Source organism: Piliocolobus tephrosceles, chromosome 6 (genome assembly GCF_002776525.5).
Source record: "Piliocolobus tephrosceles isolate RC106 chromosome 6, ASM277652v3, whole genome shotgun sequence".
Taxonomy (NCBI): Eukaryota; Metazoa; Chordata; class Mammalia; order Primates; family Cercopithecidae; genus Piliocolobus; species Piliocolobus tephrosceles.
The window spans coordinates 123298892-123323773 of record NC_045439.1 but is presented as its reverse complement, the minus strand read 5'-3'; the positions used below and the strand labels follow the sequence as shown (position 1 = coordinate 123323773).

General features: G+C 49.8%; 2 protein-coding genes across 4 annotated transcripts in view; both read right to left on the bottom strand.

Moving 5' to 3' along the window:
- Nucleotides 1-4660: 4660 nt before the first annotated feature.
- Nucleotides 4661-16125, bottom strand: AJUBA (ajuba LIM protein). Of its 2 annotated transcripts, XM_023230449.2 has the most exons (8): nt 14395-16125; nt 11497-11598; nt 9797-9864; nt 9614-9676; nt 8443-8573; nt 8308-8359; nt 7543-7611; nt 4661-7048 (listed from the first exon to the last, which is right to left on the bottom strand). In XM_023230449.2, exons 1-8 carry the CDS (start codon nt 15398-15400, stop codon nt 6923-6925), a joined length of 1617 nt encoding a protein of 538 aa, XP_023086217.1. In that variant the 5' UTR covers nt 15401-16125; the 3' UTR covers nt 4661-6922. The 2 variants fall into 2 exon arrangements, with proteins under 2 accessions (XP_023086217.1, XP_023086218.1); XM_023230450.1 differs by lacking the exons at nt 4661-7048; nt 7543-7611; nt 8308-8359; ... (2 more) ...; nt 9797-9864; nt 11497-11598 and adding an exon at nt 12144-12187 and having other exon boundaries at nt 14395-15400.
- A 3923-nt stretch (nt 16126-20048) lies between these two features.
- The window catches only part of C6H14orf93 (chromosome 6 C14orf93 homolog), a 28566-nt gene continuing 23732 nt past the window's right edge, over nt 20049-24882 (bottom strand). For both annotated transcript variants that reach the window (XM_023230446.2, XM_023230448.2), the window contains 4 exons: nt 23551-23612; nt 23227-23330; nt 21391-21503; nt 20049-20799 (listed from right to left, as the gene is read on the bottom strand). In XM_023230446.2, coding sequence (XP_023086214.1) covers nt 20380-20799; nt 21391-21503; nt 23227-23330; nt 23551-23612 — 699 coding nt within the window. In that variant the 3' untranslated portion in view covers nt 20049-20379. The remainder of the gene's footprint in view (nt 20800-21390; nt 21504-23226; nt 23331-23550; nt 23613-24882) is intronic.

The following is a 24882-nucleotide window of genomic DNA, read 5'->3' as shown; positions in this document are numbered from 1 at the left end:
TTTTTTTTTTTTTTTTTTTTTTTTTAAGACAGAGTCTCACTCTGTCATCAAGGCTGGAGTGTGGTGGCACGATCTCAGCTCACTGCAACCTCTGTCTCCTGGACTCAAGTGATTCTCGTGCCTCAGCCTCCTGAGTAGCTGGGACTACAGGCGCCCGCCACCTCGCCCGGCTAGTTTTTTGTATTTTTTAGTAGAGACGGGGTTTCACTGTGTTAGCCAGGATGGTCTGGATCTCCTGACCTCGTGATCCGCCCGTCTCGGCCTCCCAAAGTGCTGGGATTACAGGCTTGAGCCACCGCCCCCGGCCCCTAGTGTGCTTTTAAAGGTACTTTGGCTACTGTTAGTTCTAATGAACAAAAAACACATCAGTAAGAACCAGACGTTTTCATTATTGGTGCTTATGTTCCCTGGCTTTCTCACTAAGTTTCCCTAATTCTCTATCATAATGAAGTGCTTATCTCATTTACAATATGTAAACCTTTACAGTTTACTTGTGCTGTGGGAATCCCTATGAAAGGGGGTGGAAGGGAGGAAGGCAAAAAGCCCTTTATTGCTCTTCAAAAGTTGGAAAGTCATTATCCAGCTGTGTGACCTTGGGAAAGTCACATCATCACTCAGTTTCTATTCTTCATTCAGTAAAATGAGGTGACTGGGTTATCTCTAAAATCACATCCCACTTGGCTTGAACCCTCTAAGCCTGATTAGCATATTTTATTAGCCATCGCTTCCTGCTTAGATGATACTCTGCTTCCCTTCCCGTGGATTAGCACTATCCTTTCCAAGTAAGGTCAATTGTAGGTGAAATGACACCCACAGTAAACAGAATTTGTCTCTGATGACTCTCCTATCATCACAGTTTTCTGGTCTAATCTATATGTCCCAGTAAAGATTTACTCATGTTTTCAAGGTAAAACTTCAGTCCTTCACAACCAGTGCCAAGTGTGAATATTCCAAAGGCCCCTATAGAAGCAAGAGACCCATTCTTAGGTATTCCTCACTGTAAGGTAGGAGAAGGCAGAGAGGACTGAGATTCATTAGACTCTTTTCGTGGAACTTTACCATAAGGTCTCTCAATGACCTCAGACCAGCTCTGGGGGCATGAGAGTTTCTAAATCACCAAACTAAATAATACCTTAGCTTACCTGTGTCGTCTTCTTATTTCAGTCCTATGGCTCTCTTTTCTTTTTTGACACAGGGCACCATCACTACTCACGACTCAGTACAGCCTCAACCTCCCAGGCTCAAGTGACCCTCCCACCTCAGCCTCCAGAGCAGCTGGAACTATGGACATACGACACCACTCCTGGCTAATTTTTTTATTTTTTGTAGAGTCAGGGTCCCACTATGTTGCCCAGGCTGGTCTTGAACTCCTGGACTCAAGCGATCCTTCCACCTCAGCCTTCCAAAGTGCTGGGATTACAGGCGTGAGCCACTGTGCCTGGCCATCCTTTTCCTTTTTTTTTTGAGACGGAGTCTCGCTCTGTCACCCAGACTGGAGTGCAGTGCCCTGATATTGGCTCACTGCAAGCTCTGCCTCCAGGGTTCACGCCATTCTCCTACCTCAGCTTCCCCGGTAGCTGGGACTACAGGCACCCGCCACCACGCCTAATTTTGTGTATTTTTAGTAGAGACGGGGTTTTCATCGTGTTAGCCAGCATGGTGGTCTCTATCTCCTGACCTCATGATCTGCCCCCCTCAGCTTCCCAAAGTGCTGGGATTATAGGCATGAGCCACCGCGCTCTGCTGCCCAGGCTGGAGTGCAGTGGCCGGATCTTGGCTCACTGCAAGCTCCGCCTCCCAGGTTCAAGTGATTCACCTGCCTCAGTCTCCTGAGTACGTGGGACTACAGGCGCCCGCCACCATGCCCAGCTAATTTTTGTATTTTTAGTAGAGACAGCATTTCACCATGTTGGCCAAGCTGGTCACGAACTCCTGACCTCAGGTGATCTGCCTGCCTCAGCCTCCCAAAGTGCTGGGATTACAGGCGTGAGGCACCATACCCAGCCCCTTTTCCTGATTTTTTTTTTTTTTCTGATACAGAGTCTTGCTCTGTTGCCCAGGCTGGAGTGCACTGGGGCAATCTCGGCCCACTGCAAGCTCCGCCTCCAGGGTTCACACCATTCGCCTGCCTCAGCCTCCCGAGTAGCTGGGACTACAGGCACCTGCCACCACGCCCGGCTAATTTTTTTGTATTTTTAATAGAGACGGGGGTTTCACCATGTTAGCCAGGACGGTCTCGATCTCTTGACCTCGCAATCCACCCACCTCATCCTCTCGGAGTGCTGGGATTACAGGTGTGAGCCACCGCGCCCGGCCCCTTTTCCTCTTTTTATTCCCTTCTTTATAGGTACAATCTGAAGGTTCTCATCCAGCTGGCTTTATGTACTTGGAAGTAGGTCTTTCTCTACATCCTTCTTGACTGAGGGGAGTCTCCAGCCTGATTATAAATGGCATCTTACCATTTCCCTGGCCCTGAGAGCTCCAAGTGGTGGAGGGGAAGATACCCTCTAAGGAGTAAGGCAGAGAGAGAACCATCACCAGATTTTTTCTTTTTTTTTTGAGATGGAGTCTCGCTCTGTCGCCCAGGCTGGAGTGCAGTGGCACGAAGTCGGCTCACTGCAAGCTCTGCCTCCCGGGTTCACGCCATTCTCCTGTCTCAGGCTCCCGAGTAGCTGGGACTACAGGTTCCCACTACCATGCCTGGCTAATTTTTTGTGTTTTTAGTAGAGACAGCATTTCTCCACTTTGGCCAGGCTGGTCTCGAACTCCTGACCTCAGGTGTTCTACCTGCCTCAGTCTCCGAAAGTGCTGGGATTACAGATGTGAGCCACCGCACCCAGCCACCAGCTTTATTTTTGATAACCCACTCAGGCCTGTGGTGAACAGGGCTGGCCAGAGCAGAACTGAAGTCTGCAGTCAAAGCCTAACCCTTGTCCTGTGACTGTCATCTGAAAAGACAGAGTTGATCCATAATTCCTCCATTTTCCCCCTTTCTGCAAGTGGTTGTTGATTAAATCAGGTGGCAAGTTGGCCAAACAAGGTCTACCTTTTGATGTGTACTTGGCAGCACCCCACGAATCTTTCATCATCAACTGTAAATACTAAAAAACTGTAAATACTAAACAAAAATATTTAGTCTCCCAGCAAATAGGAGGAAGGGAAGCTCTTGTGATGCAGGATATACCTGGGAGCCTGCCAGTGATGGTGTTGGGGTGGCTGGCACTGCTCTTTTGTCATGGCCTACCCTTATCAGCTATTATCATTTATTTTTCCTCAGGAAGAAGTAGCCTCAGTGGCAAGAACAGAGTGCTGGGGAGCCCCGAGGCTAGGGCAATCAGCACAGACCTAGAAAGAAATGAGTCAGATCAGAACAGAAGAGGCCAAAATCAGTAAGAAACAAAGGGTCAGGAGCTGGGCACAGCAGCTCATGCTTGTAATCCCAGTGACTTAGGAGGCCAAGGTGGGAGATCACTTGAGGCCAGATATTTAAGACCAGCCTGGGCTACATAGCGAGATGCTGTCTCTAAAAAAATTTTTTTAAACTTAGCCAGGCATGGTGGTGCATACCTGTAGTCCCAGCTACTTGGGAGGCTGAGGCAGGGGAATTGCTTGAACCTGGGAGGCAGAGATTGCAGTGAACCATAATTGTGCCACTATACTCCATCCAGCCTGGGTGACAGAATGAGACTCCCAACTCTTTTTTCTTTTTCCTTTGAGACGGAGCCTTGCTGTCACCCAGGCTGGAGTGCAGTGGCACAATCTCGGCTCACTGCAACCTCCACATCTCGGGTTCACGCCATTCTCCTGCCTTGGCCTCCCGAGTAGCTGGGACTACAGGCGCCTGCCACCATGCCTGGCTAATTTTTTGTATTTTTAGTAGAGATGGGGTTTCACCGTGTTTGCCAGGATAGTCTTGATCTCCTGACCTCGTGATCCACCCGCCTCGGCCTCCCAAAGTGCTGGGATTACAGGCGTGAGCCACTGTGCCCGGTTTTTTTTTTTGAGACGTAACCTTGCTCTGTTGCCTAGGCTGCAGTGCAGTGGCGCAATGGCTCACTGCAATCTCCACCTCCCGGGTTTAAGTGATTCTCCTGCCTCAGCCTCCCGAGTAGCTGGGACTACAGGCATACGCCACCATGCCTGGCTAACTTTTTTATTTTTGGTAGAGACGGGGTTTTACTATGTTGGCCAGGATGGTCCTGATCTCCTGACCTCGTGATCCTCCCACCTCAGCCTCCCAAAGTGCTGGGATTACAGGGGTGAGCCACTGTGCCTGGCCAAGACTCCCAACTTTAAAAAAAAAAAAAAAAGAGGTGGGGCTCAGTGGCTCACGACTGTAATCCCAGCACTTTGGGAGGCTGAGGCAGGCGGATCATCTGAGCTCAGGAGTTTGAGATCACCCTGGCCAACATGGTGAAACCCTGTCTCTACTAAAAATACAAAAATTAGCTGGGTGTGGTGGCGCCTGCCTATAATCTCAGCTACTCAGGAGGCTGAGGCAGGAGAATCACTTGAACCTAGGAGGCAGAGGTTGCAGTGAGCTGAGATCGCACCACTGCACTACTGCACTTCAGCCTGGGCAACAAAACGAGATTCTATAAAAAAAAGAAAAACAAAAACAAAAAACCTGAGGGGATGGATGTAAAGTTACACAAGCTTGTCTGGATTTCCCATCACAGGGCCTTTGTATTCACTTATTTAACAATAGTACAGAAGAAGCGATCTCAGCTGTACAAGAAGTAATTCAGTTTCAGAACGTTTCTCACTTCAACAAGGTGCATTTTCCCCTCTGGCACTCAGTTGTATAAATCTGAACTCTTTCCCTCTCACTCAGAGATCTCCTCTATGTATTTCCCAGGTTGGCTGGCATAGTCATCTTAGAATAGCCCCCAAATGTGGAATTTCTGTTGTCAGGAGTCATCATTTCCAGTATGAAACTCACTGAGTGATAGAAAATGAAGACTAAAGATCAAAGATTACTAGATTAATTTGCCTAAAACCAATTCCCCTAAAACCAATTAGTCTAAAATAAATATTTATCAAATCTGCAGCATTTCAAAAGGGTTTAGCAGATTCACCCTCTTAGTTATTACTGTTGTCTGTATAACTTTTCATTGTAAGTCAACTGAATATGCCTCATGCCTATTCATTTATTTAAGATATACTGGCCTTTTAACAGTAGGAATGTAGAAGTTAGACCAAAGCATCAAAATCACATTGAACTCCATTACATTTTTCAAGGCATTTAATTTGTAAAGGAATACTGGATTAAGAAACAAAAAAAATGATACACAAAATGCCTGTACCAATTGTATTTATTGCTAGAAACTTTAAACTTTTTAAAAAAGTTTTTGAAAGGTAGATAACATAAAAAAAGACATCCATAAAGGTAGGAAGCAATCTCATCATTTACAAAGTGCTGCAAATTTGATAAATTTATGTTGCTGATAATAACTCAGAAGTACTCTTGGATGAATAGATATAAATCCTTGAAATATCCAAAGCAAGACAAAAAGGAATAGGACACCTAAATGGATATAAACACACCAAAATAGGAATTGAGCTTTTGGCAAATTAGTCATTAAGTCATTAACTTTAAGCAAATAAGTTTTCAGTAAATTGGTTTTAAGAGATCTAGCTTTAGGTGAACTAGTTTCAGGCAAACTGACTAGTACCAAATCAGTGTTTTGCTCCCTCCAGTTCCCCCCAACTGTAGTTTTGGGATTGTGATGGATGCAATCCAGGACCCCTCTGAGAGGTGGCAAGTGAGATTCTACTAGGAAACCAAGTGTACAAGTGACCTGAGAAGAGAGTAAGAGAGAGAGAGAGAGTGTGTGTGTGTGTGTGTGTGTGTGTGTGCATGAACACAACCACACATGCATACGCTGGGCTGTATGGCTCAGTGCACCTAAACTTGGGAGTGTGTCTAAGCTGAAGCTTCCTAGACATCCCCCCACCAACCTCCACACCCACGCAGACCTGCTTATTACCTACCATAGCCAAGGAGAAGAGCAACCACGTACAAGCACCCACCTAGCCTCCCCAGACCCACATGAGTCCCTGAGAAACAGGGAATACAGGCAGCAACCCCACTCAGAGCTGGTCCCCATTCTCAGCAGACAGATGAGGAGCTCTCCTAGTCCTTAGAAGAAGGCCAATAAATAACTCATTAATGAGGTTCAGAGTTTCTACTTCTTCATCCAGATACAGGTGCGGGACCCCATATCTGACATCATGTGTCACAAAAAAGTGAGGAGCTTAAATTTGGTTGCCTAGCAGGAACTCACCACCCTAGACTTGCTGCCTCTCAGGGGGATCCCATCCTGCATCAACCACAACCCAAAAACTCTGGGGTTTGGGGGAGCTGGAGGGAGAATTACACTTTGATTTGGTTCTAGTCAGTTTAGCTGAAACTAGTTGATTTAAAGCTAGGTCCTCTACTCTTGGAATCCGGGACCAGAACATTATGTGACTCATGCACAATCATATACTAGGCCAGACACAGTGGCTTACGCCTGTAATCCCAGCACCTTGGGAGGCCAAGGTGGGAGGATCACTTGAGCCCAGGAGTTCAAGACTAGCCTGGGCAACATGGTGAGATCCCATCTCTAAAACAAAATATATATACTGAAGATACAGAATCAGATGTTCAGAAAGTACTGGAACCCTCCTGTGTGTGCCTAAGCTCAGGATGCACACATGGGAAAAAGGCCAGTCACCCCCACCCTGGTAAATATAAGGTTTCTCTTCCACAATCCATTTGGAATGTCATGATCTTTGGGTCTCCAGTCCTTGGGGTCCTCCCCAGAGGACTCTTCTGCCAGGCCTGTACAGTGCGTTATTTGCCTTGGCTGGCCTCAGAGAGGCCCACTGGCTAGAGCAGTTTGTCAGTGGTGGTGACAGCAGCAGCAGTGATTGCAGCTCAGATATAGTTGGCCGGGGCTTGTCGGGCACTGAGCCGCTGCATGTGGCAGCCATGGCAAAGCAAGTGCCCATCCAGAGGGAAACAGCAGCAGCCTTCCTCATCACTCAGCTGCATCCGGCAGTCCTAGGGAAGAAGGCACCTAGTTCACCTCAGCCCAGGCACCTTGGATACTGAGGGCATCTTAGGAGTCTGCCCTGCTCAACACCTGACTCCTAATAACTGGAAGAAAGGGATGGGGTGGGAAGGGCAGGATGGAAGGGACGGAAGAGCAATCTGAGAAAATATTAATACCTCAGCTGGACACCAGGTGTCACTGCTGCAGCAGAAATAATGACACAAGCCTGTCTTTACAGCAGTTTGACCAGACTCCCTACTCTTAGAAAGTCCTGACTCTGGGAGAGTCAGATTCAGAAAGGACTAAGTAACTTGGACCAGAGAAAGTGGCTGGAGGGGACAAAAAAAAAAAGATGGAAGATAGGTCACAGTATCTTTCTGGTTTCCCATGCCCTACACCTCTCCCATAGATGTCTGGTTGTTGCAGGACTTGACTCCTACCCTCTCCCCATTTCCACTTCTCCAGCACCGCTCACCTCACAGTGGTAGCACCCAACACTCACCTCACAGTGGTAGCACTCAAAGTGATAATCCCGGTCCATGGATATCACTCTCACGATGTCCTCACAGCCCTGAAACATGCAGACCCCCATGGAGATGAGAGCAGCATGTTGCTTCACCTCCACCGCCCTCATATATAACCCTTCCCACCCCATGGGAAGATCATACATATGGCCCCAGTGTCTCTCTGCAATCACCTGTAGTTTTAAGATGCCTCTGCAAATCCTACCAGAACTCTCCTTATCTCCTTCACTGGGCTGCACCCATGTAGCACACTCCCTCTGTACAAGAGCCCCGGCCTTACCTGCGTCTCCCAGTTGTGGGGGAAGGAAAGGGACAGGAGGCATAAATAAAGTAGGCTAGGCTGAGAACAAGGGAATCCAATAAGATCTGGCTTCTCTCCGTAGGTACATCCTCTACACACAGCATAAATCATTTCTGACCCATTCCTACCAGTGCTGAGGATTCTTCCCACCTTTTTCCAGCCCCTACATCTGCAGTCTGGTGACCTCGACCTCAAAGAAAGTCTCCTCCTCTGGACTGGGATAGAAGAGATGGAGCCTGGGCCCAGTGAGGCTTTCAGACATGTCCAGGCCCGGATGTTAGGGTCAGGGTGGTGACCCCAAGAGGCAGAGTCACACGGGAATCTTCACAGAGCACATTCCTTGGCACTACCGCTTCCGGCAGGAGGCCAGGCAGCGTGTCCCTAACCCTACACCAGAAGCGGTGGCACTGGCTGCCCTGAAGGAGAACCCAGACATACTGACCTCAGAGGGGAGGATGGGTTGGCCACAGGCTGCACACTTAGGAGCATAATTTCTGAAAGACAGAGGAAAGAGATGAGCTGAGGTTGGGGAATCCCTGGACCCAGTTCCACACTGCATCCCAAGGGGTGGACTCACTTGTGGTAGTCGGTGACACAGTATACTTGGTTGGAGAAGTCCACTGTGAAGGGGATGCCATCCAGGCACTTGTTGCAAACAATGCATCGGAAACAGCCTGGGTGATAGGACTTCCCCATTGCTTGTAGGATCTGGCTCATGGGGTAGCAAGAGAATCAGTCTCCCTCCAGTCTCAGTTCTCCAGCTGCCCATTATGCTCCTTATTACTCCCATTAACCTCATCCAACCCGCTGCTATACTCCTAGAACAATGCTATGTAATGTGGAGGAAGAAGTCTTTAAATGGAGGCAGAAACCCTGAAAAATGCCTGACAGAGCATTCAGGCCAGTAGTGTTTAACTCTGGCTGCATATCAGGATCATCTAGGGAGCTTTTAAAAAACATCAATGCTTTGGCCCTCCTCCAGGCCTATTATCACAATCTCTGGTGATGGGATCCAAACTTTTTTTTTTTTTTTTAGTTCTTCCCAGCTGATCTGCTAGGCTACCATGATTGATAATCACTGATTTAATCCTATCTCTCCTTTTTACAGAAAATAAAACTGAGTCCCAAGTGATTCTAACCAGTAGCAGAAAGGGGATTAAGACTCAGGACCCCAGGCTGGGCACAGTGGCTCATGTGTGTAATCTAGCACTTTGGGAGGCTTAGGCAGGAGGATCACTTGCGGCCAGGAATTCGAGACCAGCCTGGCCAACATGGCAAAACTCGTCTCTACTAAACATACAAAAATTAGCCATGCATGGTGGCGCACGCCTGTAGTCCTAGCTACTTGGGAGGCTGAGGCACTAGAATCACTTGAACCTGGGAGGCAGAGGTTGCAGTGAGCCAAGATCATGCCACTATGTCAGAGCGAGACTCTGTCTCAAATAAATAAATAAATAAAAAGACTCAGGACCCCACACTCCTAGCTCAGGCTGGAAGGCCTGGCTGTGCCTGCAGAATTAGGGAGGGGCCAAGTCACAAAAGCCTGGGTTGACAGGCTTTTGAGCCCAGACTTGATACCATAGGCAGAGGGAAGCCACTGTAAACAGCTGCTCTGGGGAGGAATGGGATGAAAGTGATTCATCTGGTGACAGGCTTCTTCCCCCAACCTTCTCTCAGTATCCATTTAGTCCCTGACTCCGCTCCTCAGCCTCACAGTGAGAGTTCTCAGCTGAAGGCACTTTACTTACCTTCTCCAAAATCAAGTGACCACAGACACAGCATTTCTCAGCTGCCTCCTGAAACCCTGAAAACTAAAGTAAAAGACAAAGGGAAGCTGTTATCAAACTCAGAATGATGGTGGTACTCCAATGGGCCACCAAGAAGGGGGTCAGTATGGAAACCAATTCCAGGTCCAGGTGACCCTTACTCACCAGATAATCTTCCTCACAGTACACAGAGCCGTTGACACTGTAGAAAGCCTTGCAACGCAAAGTTCGCCCTAGAAACAGCAGAAAAGGGGCTGGAACCTATCCCACAGCCCAGGTGCAAGACTTCTGGGGTCACTGCTCCCCAGTGCTGCATAATAGATTTAAACCTGGACTTTGTACTTTTCCTCCTAACTGCTGTCTGTCCTTCTTCCCCACACAAAAATTCCATCTGATGCAATTCCAATTTGCTTTGGCTTCATTCCAGCCAACTTCCCCTCTCTTCTGCTTGCTACTCCTCCAGCTCCTGCCTCCTTAACAGCTTTCTAGGGCCCTCCCCTAAACAAACTGTCTTCCTCTCCAGTGCATAGGAAGCCATCTGGGAGAGTAAAGCCAACTACATGCTGGAATACATGAGCTCTTAATAAGGTACTATACGATTTGCATAGAGAGAATCACATTGTTACAGGCCTTGCCCTCTGGGACCCTTCAACCTAAGAAGCCTCTTCGCCTGAGCATATCTATCCTGCTCTCAAAGGCCTATCTGTCTCCTTCCAGGGACAGACTCTATGGAGGTCAGGACTGGAGTTACTGCAGGAGGACAAAGTGCTTTGTTTGGAAGCAAAGCAGGTCCCCTTTCCTGTTTGTTTAGGCTGCTTCCCTAAGCTTAGAGGGACCCAGAGTCTCTAGGGTAAGAGACAACCCAGGATCTTCTTCTAGCAGACAAGGCAGGACCATTCCCCATGTGACCAACCCCCAGGAACTGCTCCCAGGTGTCTATATTATCAGGGATAGGGGAGGAGTGAGAACAGGTGGAGCATGAGCAATTTTCCCACCTTTGCCTTCTTCCCCTCAAAATCCCCACTTCCAACTCTGTCCAGTGGGTTAGGAAAGCTGACTTAGAAGCTCATGAGACACAGGGGAGGAAAGAGAGGGAAAGAGATATAGCCAGAAGAGGCCCTGTAAACAGAAGGATAGACAGACAGATGAGCCTAAAGAGAACGAGGCAGAAACTGGGGGAGTGAGAAAAGCTGAGTGCTGAAGTCAGACAGGCAGAGATAGGAGATTAAAGGTTTAGCAAAGGAATCAGAATGGGTAAGCAGTGAGGAGGGGGTAATGAGGGAGGGGAGGGGGGCAGTTAAGGCCGCTGGGAGCATCCCCCCTTTCCAAGTGGGCCTCCTGAGCTAACAGTGGCAGGCATTCCTGGAGCGTGATGTCATCAGCTTGGCATGGCCCGGTGGCCTGCACTCTAGTGAGGTGGCTGAACTCTGACCAGCCAAGAGAAAACCCCCCTCTCCGCCCCTAGCAGCTCCCCACTCCCCGAGCCTGCCCCCACCCTCCCCACATTCCAATCTTTCACTGTCGCCCCAGGCAACTTGGCTGCCCAAGACCAAGCCCCACCAAGAAGCTGGAGGGCCAGGCGAGTCCAGGATGGGCAAGCAGGGAGGCACGAGAGGGAGAAACAGAGGTGAGGAAGGAAGGAGGGACTCCAGAAAGGAGACCCACCAGGGGGAGGCAGAGCCAAGTAGAGGGCAGACAAGGAAGCAAGAGAGGCGGAGCAGCTGCGGACCTCCAGACACTTGGTGGGGATCCAACAGCTGCTCTGTGAGCAAATGAAGAGGCAAAAGCTCGCCTCCTGTTCCCTATAGCACTTGTGTGTATGTGGGCAGGGGAGGGGAGTGCTTGAGTGTTGGGGCTACACTCACCACAAGAGCAGCAGACAAAGCACTGGGTGTGGTAGAGGCTGTCCAGGGCCTGGCAAGCATTGCTCTGCCCATAGATGCCTTTGTTGCACTTGATACAGGTGCCTGAGAGGAGAAAAGAGTGTTACATTCTACTCCCCCAGGTCAAAACCAGAGATTCCCAAGCTTTCCTGACTGCCCTTTCCTGATGTGCCAGGGGTCACAGTCTCCCGTTGATGGGCTCCCTTCTGAGAAGAGAAGATAAGAAGTAACGACGTGTAGCAAGATCTTGGTTGAGCAGATCCATTCTTGTTTAATTACTCAACAGATATTTTCTGAGCATCTATTTTGTGCTTAACACAGCACCACTACCTGAGGAAACCTGGAGAAAGTCAGAGATACGGTCCCTGGCATTCAGATGCTTAGTTTCTGTTGGGGAGAAAAGATTATACAGGCAAGATATGATCTCTGTTGCAGTGTGTAGGATGAATGGTCAAAGATGCCGGTCCACAGGTGCTCAGCAGCAGACTTAAAAAAACTTTCTAGAGAAAGCAGGCTAGGCCCAGAAAGCCTCTCTGGGACTTCAGTTTCCCATCAGTCAAACGAGCTGTTCAGTTATAGAATGATTTCTCTCTGCTGCAGACTTCCAAGGATGGAGAAAAGGATCTGGCTCAGCAGAGGGCCCTGTGCAGAGGGGACCATGTGAGCATGACTCCTGTGGGGAGGTGGCTGCTGAGAATGTAGGCTGTGTTCCAGGAACCAGGGTTGAACAGGAAAGCAGGGAGAGTAGCAGAGCCCCTGATGCCTCCTAGTCACCTTCTATCTTGGGAAGAGCACAGAACTGAACTGCTTGCTATTCCCCAAAATCCCCCGCTAAGATACATACACCTGGCTCTGGGACTCGCCTTTCCTGGGTGTGTTCTTCCCTCCCTCCACTCCCCAATTCCAGGCCCATGAGTGAGGGCTAGGGCCTGTCTTTGGGGAGCAGATCCCAACGGGCCCGCCCCACCTCTCCCCCTCGGCAGGCTGCCACACTCCCTGCCTGTTGGGGCCCATCCCAGTCTTTGCCCAGGGGCTTGGGAGCCTGTGCAGCAGCTGCAGCAACTGATGGGCCCAGACCTGTCCTGCTCCCACCCTCTGGCAGCTGGGCAAGGCTGAAGCCAAGGAAGAGGGCCCCTACTAGGGGCAGGAGGAGGGTACAGTCAACCTGGGGCTGGCGGCACAAGGGGTATGTAGGGGTTGTCAAAGGAGGCAATCTGACTCCCAGGGAGAAGGGGCCCCCATCTCTGAATTCAAAATGTGGCTTCCTCATGGAAGTGAAGATCTGCCCCAAGATTGCCATGCCAGGGGGTCCTGTCAGAGCTGTTCTTTAGGAAACCTTGGCCGTTATGGGAAGAGCAAATGAAACTGCTCAGGCACATTGGCCTTACCTCCTCTAACCCAGCATATCTACACCTATGTTCTTCCTGCTATTTTATTGCAGTTTCTCTGAGTTCCTTTCTTCCTTTCCGCCCGATGGTTCAGCCAAAAAGACTTCTTTACTAGCCACCTCTCCTGGGCCTCAAAACGAAACTGCTAAATGGGCCCTGTCATTCAGTCTTCCTTGATCAAAGCGGTTTGGCATCATCTCCTCTGGGCTTTCCTCTTGGTGGATTTGGAGGTGGGGAAAAGAATGGGGGTGGAGGTTGGGGGTTGAGTTATGCAGCGCCCTTGTAGCCTGCCGCCCTGCTACCTCTGAACCTCCTACCCAACCATCCCTCCCTGGCCGCGTTCCTCTTCCTATTCACTTATGTAGCCATAGAGTTCTACAGCATGGGGTCCAGGAGTGGGGCATGAGTGGTGAGAAGAGATGCTTGGAAAAGTGAAAGAGGCCCACAGCCCTTAGGGGGTAAGCTGCCACTGCTTTCCAATCACAATCATATTCGAAGTTTTTTAGGTGTGTAGTAGTGCCTGTGAATTCTGACTAAAAGATCTTTCAAGACCCTAATGTTCCTCATAGCTGAGACATATAATCAATCAATACTTCTTGAACAGAGTAGGGGAGGGAGACAGCGACCAGGTTTCCTTAACAGTGTCAGGAAGTAAGGCGCTACTTCTAGCCTGAATTCTGAGAGGTTATAGCCAGAATTCAAGACCAGGTTATTTCTGGCAATAACACAGGGTCGTTATCCATCCAGAGGTAATGGTGTCCCAGTAGTCATGGCTTTTGCCCTGACTTCCGGAGGATGGGGAAAATAGAGGCTGGTACTACTGGGTCTCTGATTAAATGCCCACGCACGCACCTAGCCAACAGGACTGGGAAGGGACAGCAGTTGGGTCCCAGGGCGCTCCATCCTGCCTCCCAGGCTCCATTTCCCCGACAGCCGCCACTACTCTGGGTGTGCTAGGGAGCGCCCCCCCATCCCCGAACCCTACCCCTCCGCCGCGCGGCGGCGGCCGCCCCGCCCGGGGCACCTGGAGCGCCCGGGCAGGAGTCGGCACGCACGCGGCCAGCCTACCCCGCCCCCCCACCCGCGCATTCTCCAAATTCCTGCGGGCGGAGCCTGGGCCCGGGTGGGGGCGCGGCGCGCACAAACCTCCAGGGGCACCGCAGTGAAGGGGGGAGCAGGTTGGGGGGCCACTTGGTCCCTTCCCTACGAGGCCTCCTGCCGCGAAAAACCGAGGTTCAAATGCTTGAGAAACGGACTCACGCGATACCAGGAGGGTTGAATTTAGCAGAAATAAGGAGCCCTGGTTCATTTGAAAACTAGCAAGAAGGGGAAAGTGCTCTGGGGCCGCCCCCAATCCATCCCTCTTGTTTCCTTCCTAGTCCCGCGTCTTCACTTCGGACCCCCGGGCGCCGGCACTTTGGGCCGTCGGGGCAGTGGAGAACCGAATGCCGTGACGGGTCCCTTCCCGTCCTTAACCACTTCTCTCACTCACCGAAGTAGTCCTCCCTGGCCTCCGACTCCCGCATCCTGGCCCGGGCGGCCTCCGGAACGAAAGGACCTGGCGGCTCTTCCAGACCCGACGGCTCAATCCCCGAGGGTTCTCCGCGGGCGCCAGCTTCTCGCCCACCAGTGCCCACCGTCAGGCGAAGCAACGCTGTTAGCTCGTCCTGGTACCGGGCGCCCACGGCGCAGTCCCCGTAGCCGGTCACAGAGTGTCGTCCGGGTTGCGCCCCCCGTCTCTCCAAGGGCCCCGCCGCTCCCACTCCGGCCCCGGCTAGAGCTCCAGGGCTGCCCAGGGCCGGGGGATACGAGTGGCGGCTTTCCTGGCAGCCGAACCCCACGGGCCGCTGAGCATACAATCGGTCCAGGGCGGCGTGGAGCTCCGGATAGGCGGACGGGACCCCTCCGGGAGAATAGCCTGCCGGTGCTCCGGCCAGCGGTGGGCCAAACAGGCACGGCCCCGCTGGCAAGGGGCTCCCGTGGCGCTGGTCGTAGCCCATGCTGATGCCGCTGGTGCGATTGCTGCAGGGCCGGCTACCTCCAGCTCCGCCAGCCCCCGCCCCGTCCAGCAGCAGGCTGCCCCGGGGGCTGGACGGCTTGCTAGCGTCGCTGGCCGAGCTACTGGCGAAGCTGGAGCGGGGGCTGAGGGCCGGGGCCGTGGCCTCCAGCCGAAAATCGGGGGGCAACGACTGAGGTAGAGGCAAGGCCCGGGTGGGCGGCGGCCCCCCGGGAAAGGAGCCTTCGTAGCGCGGCGCCTCAAAGGAGCCGCGCTGATTCCGCTCAGCGTCCAGGGAACCTTGCTCCCGGGCCGGCTCTAACGGCTCATCCCCAGGTCCCCCAGTAGCTCCTCGGGGCCCTGACTTCCTAGGTCCCCCCAACCCACTTAGGCGCCCCTTGCCCGGCCCGGGGGTCCCGTCAGACCCAGACCGGCTAGATTCACCCTTTCGGCGGCCGAACTTCTCCAGCAGGCGACTGGCTTTCTCTCCTAACCGCTCCATGCCCTCGGGTCTGGGGCCTCTCGCCCCCTCCCCGCCTGGCACCCTGCGGCGTCTCGGCGGCCGGTTCTCTTTCCCTGCAGCCGGACTCTGGTTCCCCAGGGGCACAGGGGAAGCACAGGGGCTTAGCGGGCGGCCTGGATGCCCGGCGCCAGGAATCCCACAGCATCCCCCAGCGGGAGGGGCTGCGTCCCCTCGCGCATCTGGGGCTGAGCGGGGCTAGCAGGGTCTCTGGCCGCGGCTGTCCCGTCCGCAGGTCTATCTGTTCACGCGTCGACTCGCCCGACTGCCCCACTCTCCCCTGCCCCCGCCCCCCTCGCTCTCACGCTAGCCACGGACCGAACTTCTCTCCCAAACTTTTGTCTGCTTGGCCGGATCTACTTTCCTAGGAGGGCGGAGCGCGGTGTGTGTGAGAGGGCCGGGGGTGTCCGCGCAGGAATAGCTGGTGTGCGTGCAGAGAGGGCGCTGGCGCTAACTGCCCTGGATGTGGAGGCCTGCGGACTGTAGATGAGAGGCGGGCAGGGGCAGTTGGGGCAGCTGCCCCTACAACACTCAAGAATTGAAACAGGAAAGAGTGTGGGGGTAGGGGACGGGGACTCTTTGTCTGCAGTTGGAATGCGCGGAGGAGCATGGTGGAATGTGTCGCGGCTTGGGACCCGACGACGGGAGGCCTGTTCTGCGCTAGCACCGTGACTTTGTTCCCAGCGTGGGGACTGTGGGAGAGATGGAGGGAGACTGGTACAGAAATGGTGAGACAAGGAGAGAGCCATAAAGAGGAAGACAGAGAGAAAGAAGACAAATGCATAAAGAGGTTCAGAGACGTGTACGTAAAGACAGCCCTGAAAGGCGACGAAGCCCACAGAGAGAGGTGGAAGACAGGTAGCGAAAGAAAGGGAGAGCTGGGGAGCAAAGAGGAGTGTGGACGATGCAGAGACCGAAGGGTGCGCAAAGGAAAGGACAAGCTTGACCAGATAGAATGAGAGACAAACAGATAAACTGCAATTAAAAGGCACCACCTTCTGGACCCAAAAGTTTTGTGATGGTGGAGAAATTTTGTGTTTGTAAAAGCAGTGAAAAGGAGTGAGGAAAATGGGACTAACCTCTCCCTTGAGAGGGAGGGAAAGAGATCTAGTGTGTGTGTAGAAGCAGTGAAAAAGAGTGAGGAAAAGGTTTGGGACTAATCTCTACCTTAAGGGTAGGACAGTTAGAGGGATAGACAGACACCCCCTGGTGTTGGGAAATGAGATTTTTAGCAAACATTTCAGGTGATTATGGAGATCGAAGGCCTGGTTTTGGGGCCAACGAATACCTTCCCCCGTTGGTTTTGGTCGACAGAAGACTGGTGACACAGAGTAAGTATTAAGAAGAAGAAAAGAAATGCCATGTAGAGGATTTGCAAATGAAAATGAACAGGATGGAAAAGAGACTGATAATGAATATTTTAGAAGGATCAAGAATAAGGAAAAGAAACCCTGGCTGAAGCGGCCGGGCGCGGTGGCTCACGCCTGTAATCCCACCGCTTTGGGAGGCTGAGGCAGGCAGATCATCTGAAGTCAGGAGTTCGAGACCAGCCTGGTCAACATGGTGAAACCCCATCTCTACTAAAAATACAAAAATTAGCCAGACGTGGTGGCGCACGCCTATAGTCCCAGCCACTCGAGAGGCTGAGGCAGGAGAATCACTTGAACCCGGGAGACGGAGGTTGCAGTGAGCCAAGATCACGGCCACTGCACTCCCGCCTGGGCGACAGAGCAAGCCTCCGTCTCAAAAAAATTCTAAATTTTTTAAAAGAAACCCTAGATGAAGCTAAACATACCTAATTAAATACCAGCCAACGACCGGGTGCGGTGGCTCACGCCTGTAATCCCAGCACTTTGGAAGGCCGAGGCGGGTGGATCACGAGGTCGGGAGTTTGCAACCAGCCTGGACAGTATGGTGAAACCCCGTCTCTACTAAGAATACAAAAATTAGCTGGCATGGTGGCACACACCTGTAGTCCCAGCTACTCGGGAGGCTGAGGCAGAAGAATCGCTTGAACCCGGAAAGTGGAGGTTGCAAAGAGCCGAGATTGCGCCACTGCACTCCAGCCTGGGCGACAGAGGGAGATTCCGTCTCAAAAATTTTTTTTAAAAAACAGCCAATTAATTTTGCCCAGACTAGAACATCAGGGGCAAGGGGCGGAGGAAGTAGAATGGAGAAGGAAATGACTCCTTTGTATTTAGATAGTAAACGAGTATGAAAATTATATGCAAATAAGTTGTGCATATTATTTTCATCTCAACATTTTGAACACCTTTTATAATCTTAGTGTAGCCTTAGGGAATGTGGAAAGAAAGGAGGTTAATATCTTTTGGGAAATTAATTTGTGCCAAACTATTTGGCTTCTTTGTCCTAGTTGCATTGTCTCCTTGACCTCATGTCCCCTGAGAATCAGCCTCTCTGTTTCCCTGGTCAAGGCCACAGCTTTTCTCTGATCCTGAGGAGAGTTTCCTACCAGACTAGAAGCAGGGAGGACTGAAAGCACTAGGAACAGAGGGGAGCTATCAGATTGCATCTAACACTGCTGTGAGCAACATCTTCAGAATTAACCATAATGTGTTCCCTCCTTTCCTGTGTCCAGATGGGGAAGGAGAACCTTGATTCTTCCTTCCAATTGCATCCAAAATATCCACACAACTTCCAAATACTAAGATTTGGAAGCTTTGATCCTTTGGGGTGAGGATGGGAGAGGAAATCTTATGAAATGTTGAGAAGTCATTAAAGGAGGCCCATGCAAGAGGTGGTGGTAACATTGGGCACAATTGGGATGAATAGCCTGTGTTTTCAAGGGATAACTGGAAGCAGAGATGAGTGAACGGGAAGAAGTAGAAGATGCATATGCTAATAGGGCATGCTCCAATAGTGCTCATGACCTCAGGTGGCTTCTCCAGTCTGAACTGGAGCTGGGATCTCCAAAGGCCCTCTTCATCCCCAATACTTTAATTCTAATCTGTATACACAGGTGACTCCCTAATCCATATTTCCAGCCCAGTCTTTCTTGGACTTAAAAACTCACCTAACTACTAGCATCTCCACATGGCTGTCTCAGAAGCACCCAATATCCTAAACTGGTATCTTCTCTGCCTCATGAAACTGGCTCCTCTAGCATTCTCTGAGTAAATGGCACAATCCTGTTAGCTGCTTAAACTAGAAATCTGAGCATCAACCCTATGTCCTCCTTCTCCCTGAACCTCAAATCCAACCAAGTCTTATCAATCACCAAGTTCTATTAATTCTGCTTCCTAAACATCTTCCAAATCTGTCCTCCCCTCATCACCACTATATATGTCAGGTCACCATCTTTCCTCTCCTAAACCAATGCAAAAGTCTCCTAGTCAAGGCTTGCTCCCTGCAATCCATCTTATACCCTGAGGTCAAGTGATTTTTCAGTCCAGAAGCTTTTCAACTTACAATGGAGTTATGTCTGGATAAACCCATCCATTATAAATTGAAAATATCGTAAGGCAGAAGTGCTTCTTCAACTTACGATATGTTCAGCTTAAAATGGGTTTATCTGATGTAACTGCATCATAAGGTGAGGAGCATACCGAATCATTTTGCACCATCGTAAAGTTGAAAAATCCTAAGTCAAACCATCCTAAGTCAAACCAGTGAGTTGGAGACTTCCTGTAGGCAAAACCTGTCGTTTTATTTCCCTGCTAAAAAAAACTTTCAACGATTTCTCACTGCCCTTGGGCTGAAGTCTGTACTCTATATTATGAGGTCTCACTCTCCAGCCTCTCCTCTAGCATTATCCCTTCCCCAAACCAGTCTGCAGTAGAACTGGACCTTGTCTGTACTCTCTCTTGCCCCTGGACTTTTGTACCTGCTGTTCCCTGTTTGGAACACTCTCTTAGCCTCCCCTTTCCTTCTCCTGATTAACTCTTCCCCAGTTTAGACATTACACCCTCTCAGAAGCCACCTTTCCACACTGCAAGAGTAGGTTAGCTACCCCTGCTGTATATTGCTATAGTGCACTCCACTCCATCCACCATGGTCACCCTTAGCACAGTTCATTTCATTGCCTACTCCACTGCCTGGCTTCCTGACTAGACTAAAAAAAATCTCTGTACAGCGTCCAACCTTATCAACCATAGCACAGTACCTGACACCTAGTAAAGCAATCAATATTTGTTGTAAGAATGAATAAATATAAAGCCATTTTTGCTTTTCAATCCATCCAAAATGCACACCCCTTCTTCAAAATACAGCTTGGCTAACAGGACCAAGAAATAGCTGCAAAGCTGTGTATTTTGCTTGGTCACATAGTGGGAGAGAGGCTGCCGGTGAGACATGGGAACTCTTTAAGCCTAATTTCCTCATCTGCAAGATAGGAACAGTAAAATTTTCCTCATGTAATTCAATAAGCGATAGCTATTATATCAGGATCCAATTCCCTAACAGTGAGAACTTGTGTTCCTCTGGTCAGAAGACTCAAGCTCATGACTGAAACTGCCCACCAGGTGGCGGTATTAACCTGGACTGGTCCTGTTCAGTTTCCACTGCAGAGCAAGACCAGTAGTCATGGGGAAGCAAAAGGTGCAACCTGGGCTGCTTCCTCAGAGCTTTGGGTGGAACTGGGCAGGGGCAGAAACAACTCAGAGATGGGGCATATGTCAAGAAGGCCTCATGTTTCTTGGACCCATCCTCTTCCTTTTCTCATCCCAGGCTTCTCCGAGACACTGTTTATGCTGAGGAATAAACATTTTCTGGCTTACTGTTCACAGAGGAGGGAGTTTCTCCCCTTCTAGATAAGTTTTTATCCCACCAGAGTGTTCTGCTTCCATTTCCAGTAGAGACTGTGTTAAAAAAAAAAAAAAAAAAGAGGCAAATGTGCTTTCTCAGACTGCACAGAGCATCTCATTATTTTGTGAAGCCCCATGGCCACCTATTTCTGAGACATGGGGCATGGCGGAAGCCAGAGTTATTCTTGGCTGTAGATTTTATTCATCCTTTTCCACCTTGATTTCAATGAATGAGTTCAAGTCAGGACAGCAGGTTTTGTGGGGTTGGTCAAAAGATGGGGAGACAGGTGCATTCTCATCCCCTCCCTCATCTTCCTCTTCTTGGAAATTAGGATTGTAAAGTTCTGGTGGAAGGAGCTGGGCTTCAGCAGAAGGCAGTCTGTCTGAGGGAGGCCCATACACACGGTTGGCTTTGGTGCCATGCTTAGAGTTAGCATCCAGGTGGTAGCAGAGCTCTGTGAGGCGCTGGGCCCGGAAACGGGGAGGGCGGGCCACCCACACACCTGGCTCATTAAGACTGTCCTCTTCATCTGACATCAGCTCCTCTGTCACATCCTTCCACAGACGTTGGTCCTCAGGTCCAAAATGCCTCATGATACTGGATCGATTGGCAAAAAGCTAAGGCAGGAACCAGGAGATAGATTAGGAAGGTAAACATTCTGTGGATTAGATTTGGGGAAAAGGTTTGGTGGGGAAGGCTGTGTAAAATCTATGCCTAAGGCTGGGCGCGGTGGCTCAAGCCTATAATCCCAGCACTTTGGGAGGCCGAGACGGGTGGATCACGAGGTCAGGAGATCGAGACGATCCTGGCCTACACGGTGAAACCCCGTCTCTACTAAAAAAATACAAAAAAAAAAAAACTAGCTGGGCGAGATGGCGGGCGCCTGTAGTCCCAGCTACTTGGGAGGCTGAGGCAGGAGAATGGCGTAAACCCGGGAGGCAGAGCTTGCAGTGAGCCGAGATTGTGCCACTGCACTCCAGCCTGGGTGACAGAGCGAGACTCCGTCTCAAAAAAAAAAAAAAAAAAAAAAATCTATGCCTACGTGAACCCAGTTCCCAAGTCAGATCTTAGCACTGGCTCACTGTTCTTCTCTATCTTCCTACATTCCTGGCTCTCAACCCTATTCTCAGATGCCATGTCCTCTGGTCCTTCCCACTTAGGGAAGGGTTTAGAGTTTAGTTTCTTGAAAGAAAGGCCTAGAAACCTACCCGATATCGGCGACTTCGAAGTTTCTTCTCCTCTTTTTCCTTCAGGCCTTTAAAGGGGTTCAGGGAGTTGCGATACTCACGCCTCTTAGTAAGGAAGTAGGCCACACAGGCTCCTGAGGGGGAGGGAAGGAAGGGAACAAGAAGGAGGGTCCTCTAGAGTAGTGGTCCTCAGCCCGTTTTTCTGCCCTAACACTAATGAATGGGAGGTTGGGGATCACTACTTAGATGACGGGCTTTTTGTTTTTTGAGACATAGTTTTGCTCTTGTTGCCCAGGCTGGAGTGCAGTGGCACAATCTCGGCTCACCACAACCTCTGCCTCCTGGGTTCAAGCGATTCTCCTGCCTCAGTCTCCCGAGTGGCTGGGATTACAGGCATGTGCCACCACACCCGGCTCTTTTTAGTAGAGACGGGGTTTCTCTATTTTGGTCAGCCTGGTCACGAACTCCTGACCTCAGGTGATCCACCTGCCTCGGCCTCCCAAAGTGCTGGGATTACAGGTGTGAGCAACCGCACCTGGCCTAAATGCTGGGCTTTCTTGGCATAGACATTAGCATCTATTCACTCCTCTTTGGTTTAGGTTTCTTTTTTTTTTATTTATTTATGATTTTGTTACCAGACAGGGTCTCACTCTGTCACCCAGGCTTGGGGGCAGTGGCATGGTCATAGCTCACTGTAGCCTCAAACTCTTGGGCTTAAGTGATCCTCCAGCCTCAGCTTCCTGAGCAGCTGGGACTACAGGTGCACACACCATGGCTGGCTAATTGGTTTAGCTTTCTTTGCCCACCTCCATCTCCAACACTAACTCCTCCCAAATATCTCCCACTGGAAAAAGACAACTCCACTTGCTCCTGTGTCTCCCAGCTCCCTCCACCAAATAAAACCTACCCCTTCTTGGGCATGGTGGCTCACACCTGTAATCCCAACATTTTGGGAGGCCTCCTGCTAAGGCAGGATTGCTTGAGCCCAGGAGTTTGAGACCAGCCTGGGCAATATAGTGAGACTCAGTCTCTATTTTAAAAAAAATTAAAAAACAACAACAATCTACCCCTATTGCCACTCTTGATATAAGATTACAAGTATTTTTTCTTTTTTTTGAAACAAGGTTTGCCCACACTGGAGTTCAGTGGCACAATCTTGGCTCACTGCAACCTCCACCTCACAGGCTCAAGCAATCCTCCCGCCTCAGCCTCCCAAGTAGCTGGAACTATGTCATGCATGCCACCCAGCCCAGTTATTTTTGTTATTTTTGTTTGTTTGTTTGTTTTTGGTAAAGATGGGGTTTCGCCATGTTGCCCATGCTAGTCTCGAACTCCTGGGCTGAAGCAATCCTCCTGCCTTGGTCCCCCAAAGTGCTAGGATTATAGGGATGAGCCACGGTACCTGGCCCTACCAGTACTTTTTCAGCAGAAGCTTTCGTAATACTGCAGTGTTAGCTACAAATAACAAAAGAGAGCAAGGAAAGAGAAAGCCTGGGAAATAATATTTAGGGACCAAGGGGCAGGCCTGGCTTCTGAACATAACACCTCCTCATAACACCTTAGATTCCTCCTTCTTGTAACACCTTAGATTCAAGACCTGCATAAACAGAATACATGATGGTGTTCTAGCCCTTTCCTTCTCTCATTTTCGTTTCAGACTGAGAGGGAAATAAACAGGCAATTTGAGATAATTCTATGAACATATTTTAGGTGAGAATAGCCAAAAAAAGTTTCAAATCCACTATTTTCAAAACCACCTAAATCATCTCTATTATTCCTCTTCTCCTCTGACCAAGAAAGAGGAGTGGGAGGAGAGGGGGAGAAAGATGGCATAGGAGTTAAACCAGTTTTTCTCACCTTTTAGCTCCTTATCAGTGTAATTGTGGGGACTGGTCACCAGCTCTTGCTTGAGCTTTTCCAGAAGAAACTTCACTACTGAAATATTCCAAGAGGACTTGATGCTGCCACAAAGAGAAGAGAATGAATAAGGTTGTTGGCTTTGTAAGAGCCAGACAAACAGAGGTACGCGGCACTAATCAACTTTGTGGCAAATCCCTCCATGGCCTAAGAAGGTATGGTGAGATCAAAGCCTGAGTCTCATTGCTGTATTGGAGCATCCCCCTCTACTTCCCTGTCCTTAGCAAAGTACCTTCTCATTCTTTTTCCTCAAGGGGACCATACCTTTCAGACCCATTGAATCTCTTGTCATTGGTGATGTGGTTATGCACATTGTGGACCAGTTTCTAGGGGAAAAAAAGAAAACATAATCAAGCCAAGAGTGGATATTATGAAAATTCTCCTCTGGTCCCTACTGTAAAAAGGCATTGTCCCTAAGGGGCTCTCTGCCTGAATCCTTCCCATAGCCTAGGTACCATTTCAGTAGATGCCCTTTCTAAGCCAAGAGCCTATCCAAGTTACTATTTCAAGTGGGGTCTTCCCTGACTTTTCATTTCATGTGTGTCAGGATTCCAGGATCATCCCTGGCCTTACTTCTGCTCCTGAGTAGTGTGATCACTAGGGCAGAGGGTCTCAAACATTTCCATGAACATACCCCTGATACCCGAGAAAGCAAGTATATACCAGGAGTACTGCGAGTGAACATTTCTTTTTTACTTTTCTTTTTTTTTTTGAGATGCAGTCTTGCTCTGTCACCCAGGCTAGAGTGCAGTGGCGCGATCTCGGCTCACTACAACCTCCACCTCCCAGGTTCAAGCAATTCTCCCGCCTCAGCCTCTCGAGTAGCTGGGATTACAGTCACCTGCCATCAGGCCTGGCTAATTCTTGTATTTTTGCAGAGATGGGGTTTCACCATGTTGGCCAGGCTAGTCTTAAACTCCTGCTCTCAGGTGATTTGCCTATCTTGACCTTCCAAAGTGGTGGGATTACAGGCATGAGCCACCACGCCCAGCCAAATGAACATTTCTTTCTTTCTTTTTTTTTTTTTCCCACAAATAGCACTTTTTATTTGACACTAATTGAAGTCTGAACTTTAAACAGATTCTTGGACTGGTGGTTCATATCCATCAGCTTATTCAACTTTAGCACCTGTCTCATCCCCTTTTCCAGAACTACTTTTCCAGAACTACTGCCTTCACCATGAAGCTCCATGAGCTTTCCCAATTCAAACTTGGACTTCTTCAGCATTTTTACTTTTCTAACGAAGACATCATGGAGAGGATAAATCGATTGGCAAGCCTTTTCTATGTCTTTTCCAATGCTGTCTGGAATCAATTTATTGACCACTTCTTTCAAGTCATTTGCACCTCTCGGGTCATGATTTTCATCATCTTCTTCCGGATTTGGCGGACCTGTTGGTGCTAAGCATAAGAGGTCTTCTGTATCTGTTGCGTTTTTCAGTAAAACCAACACAGAACAGAGGAAGCAAGTAACCATCGGTAGTCTTGACATCAACATGAGCTTCAATCATTGTCTGCCACTTTTTGACCATGGAACACATTTTGTCACGGGTAAGATCCATGCCATGGAAGTTAGTCAGGCAGTTTTTGCCCTGAA

Coding starts and splice junctions, on each gene's coding strand:
- AJUBA (XM_023230449.2), bottom strand. CDS start 15,400: ATGGAGCGGTTAGGAGAGAAAGCCAGTCGCCTGCTGGAGAAGTTCGGC. Junction 8,574..9,613: donor GTCACTTGATTTTGGAGAAG/GTAAGTAAAGTG, acceptor CCCATGAGCCAG/ATCCTACAAGCAATGGGGAA. Junction 7,612..8,307: donor AACCCATCCTCCCCTCTGAG/GTCAGTATGTCT, acceptor TGCATGTTTCAG/GGCTGTGAGGACATCGTGAG.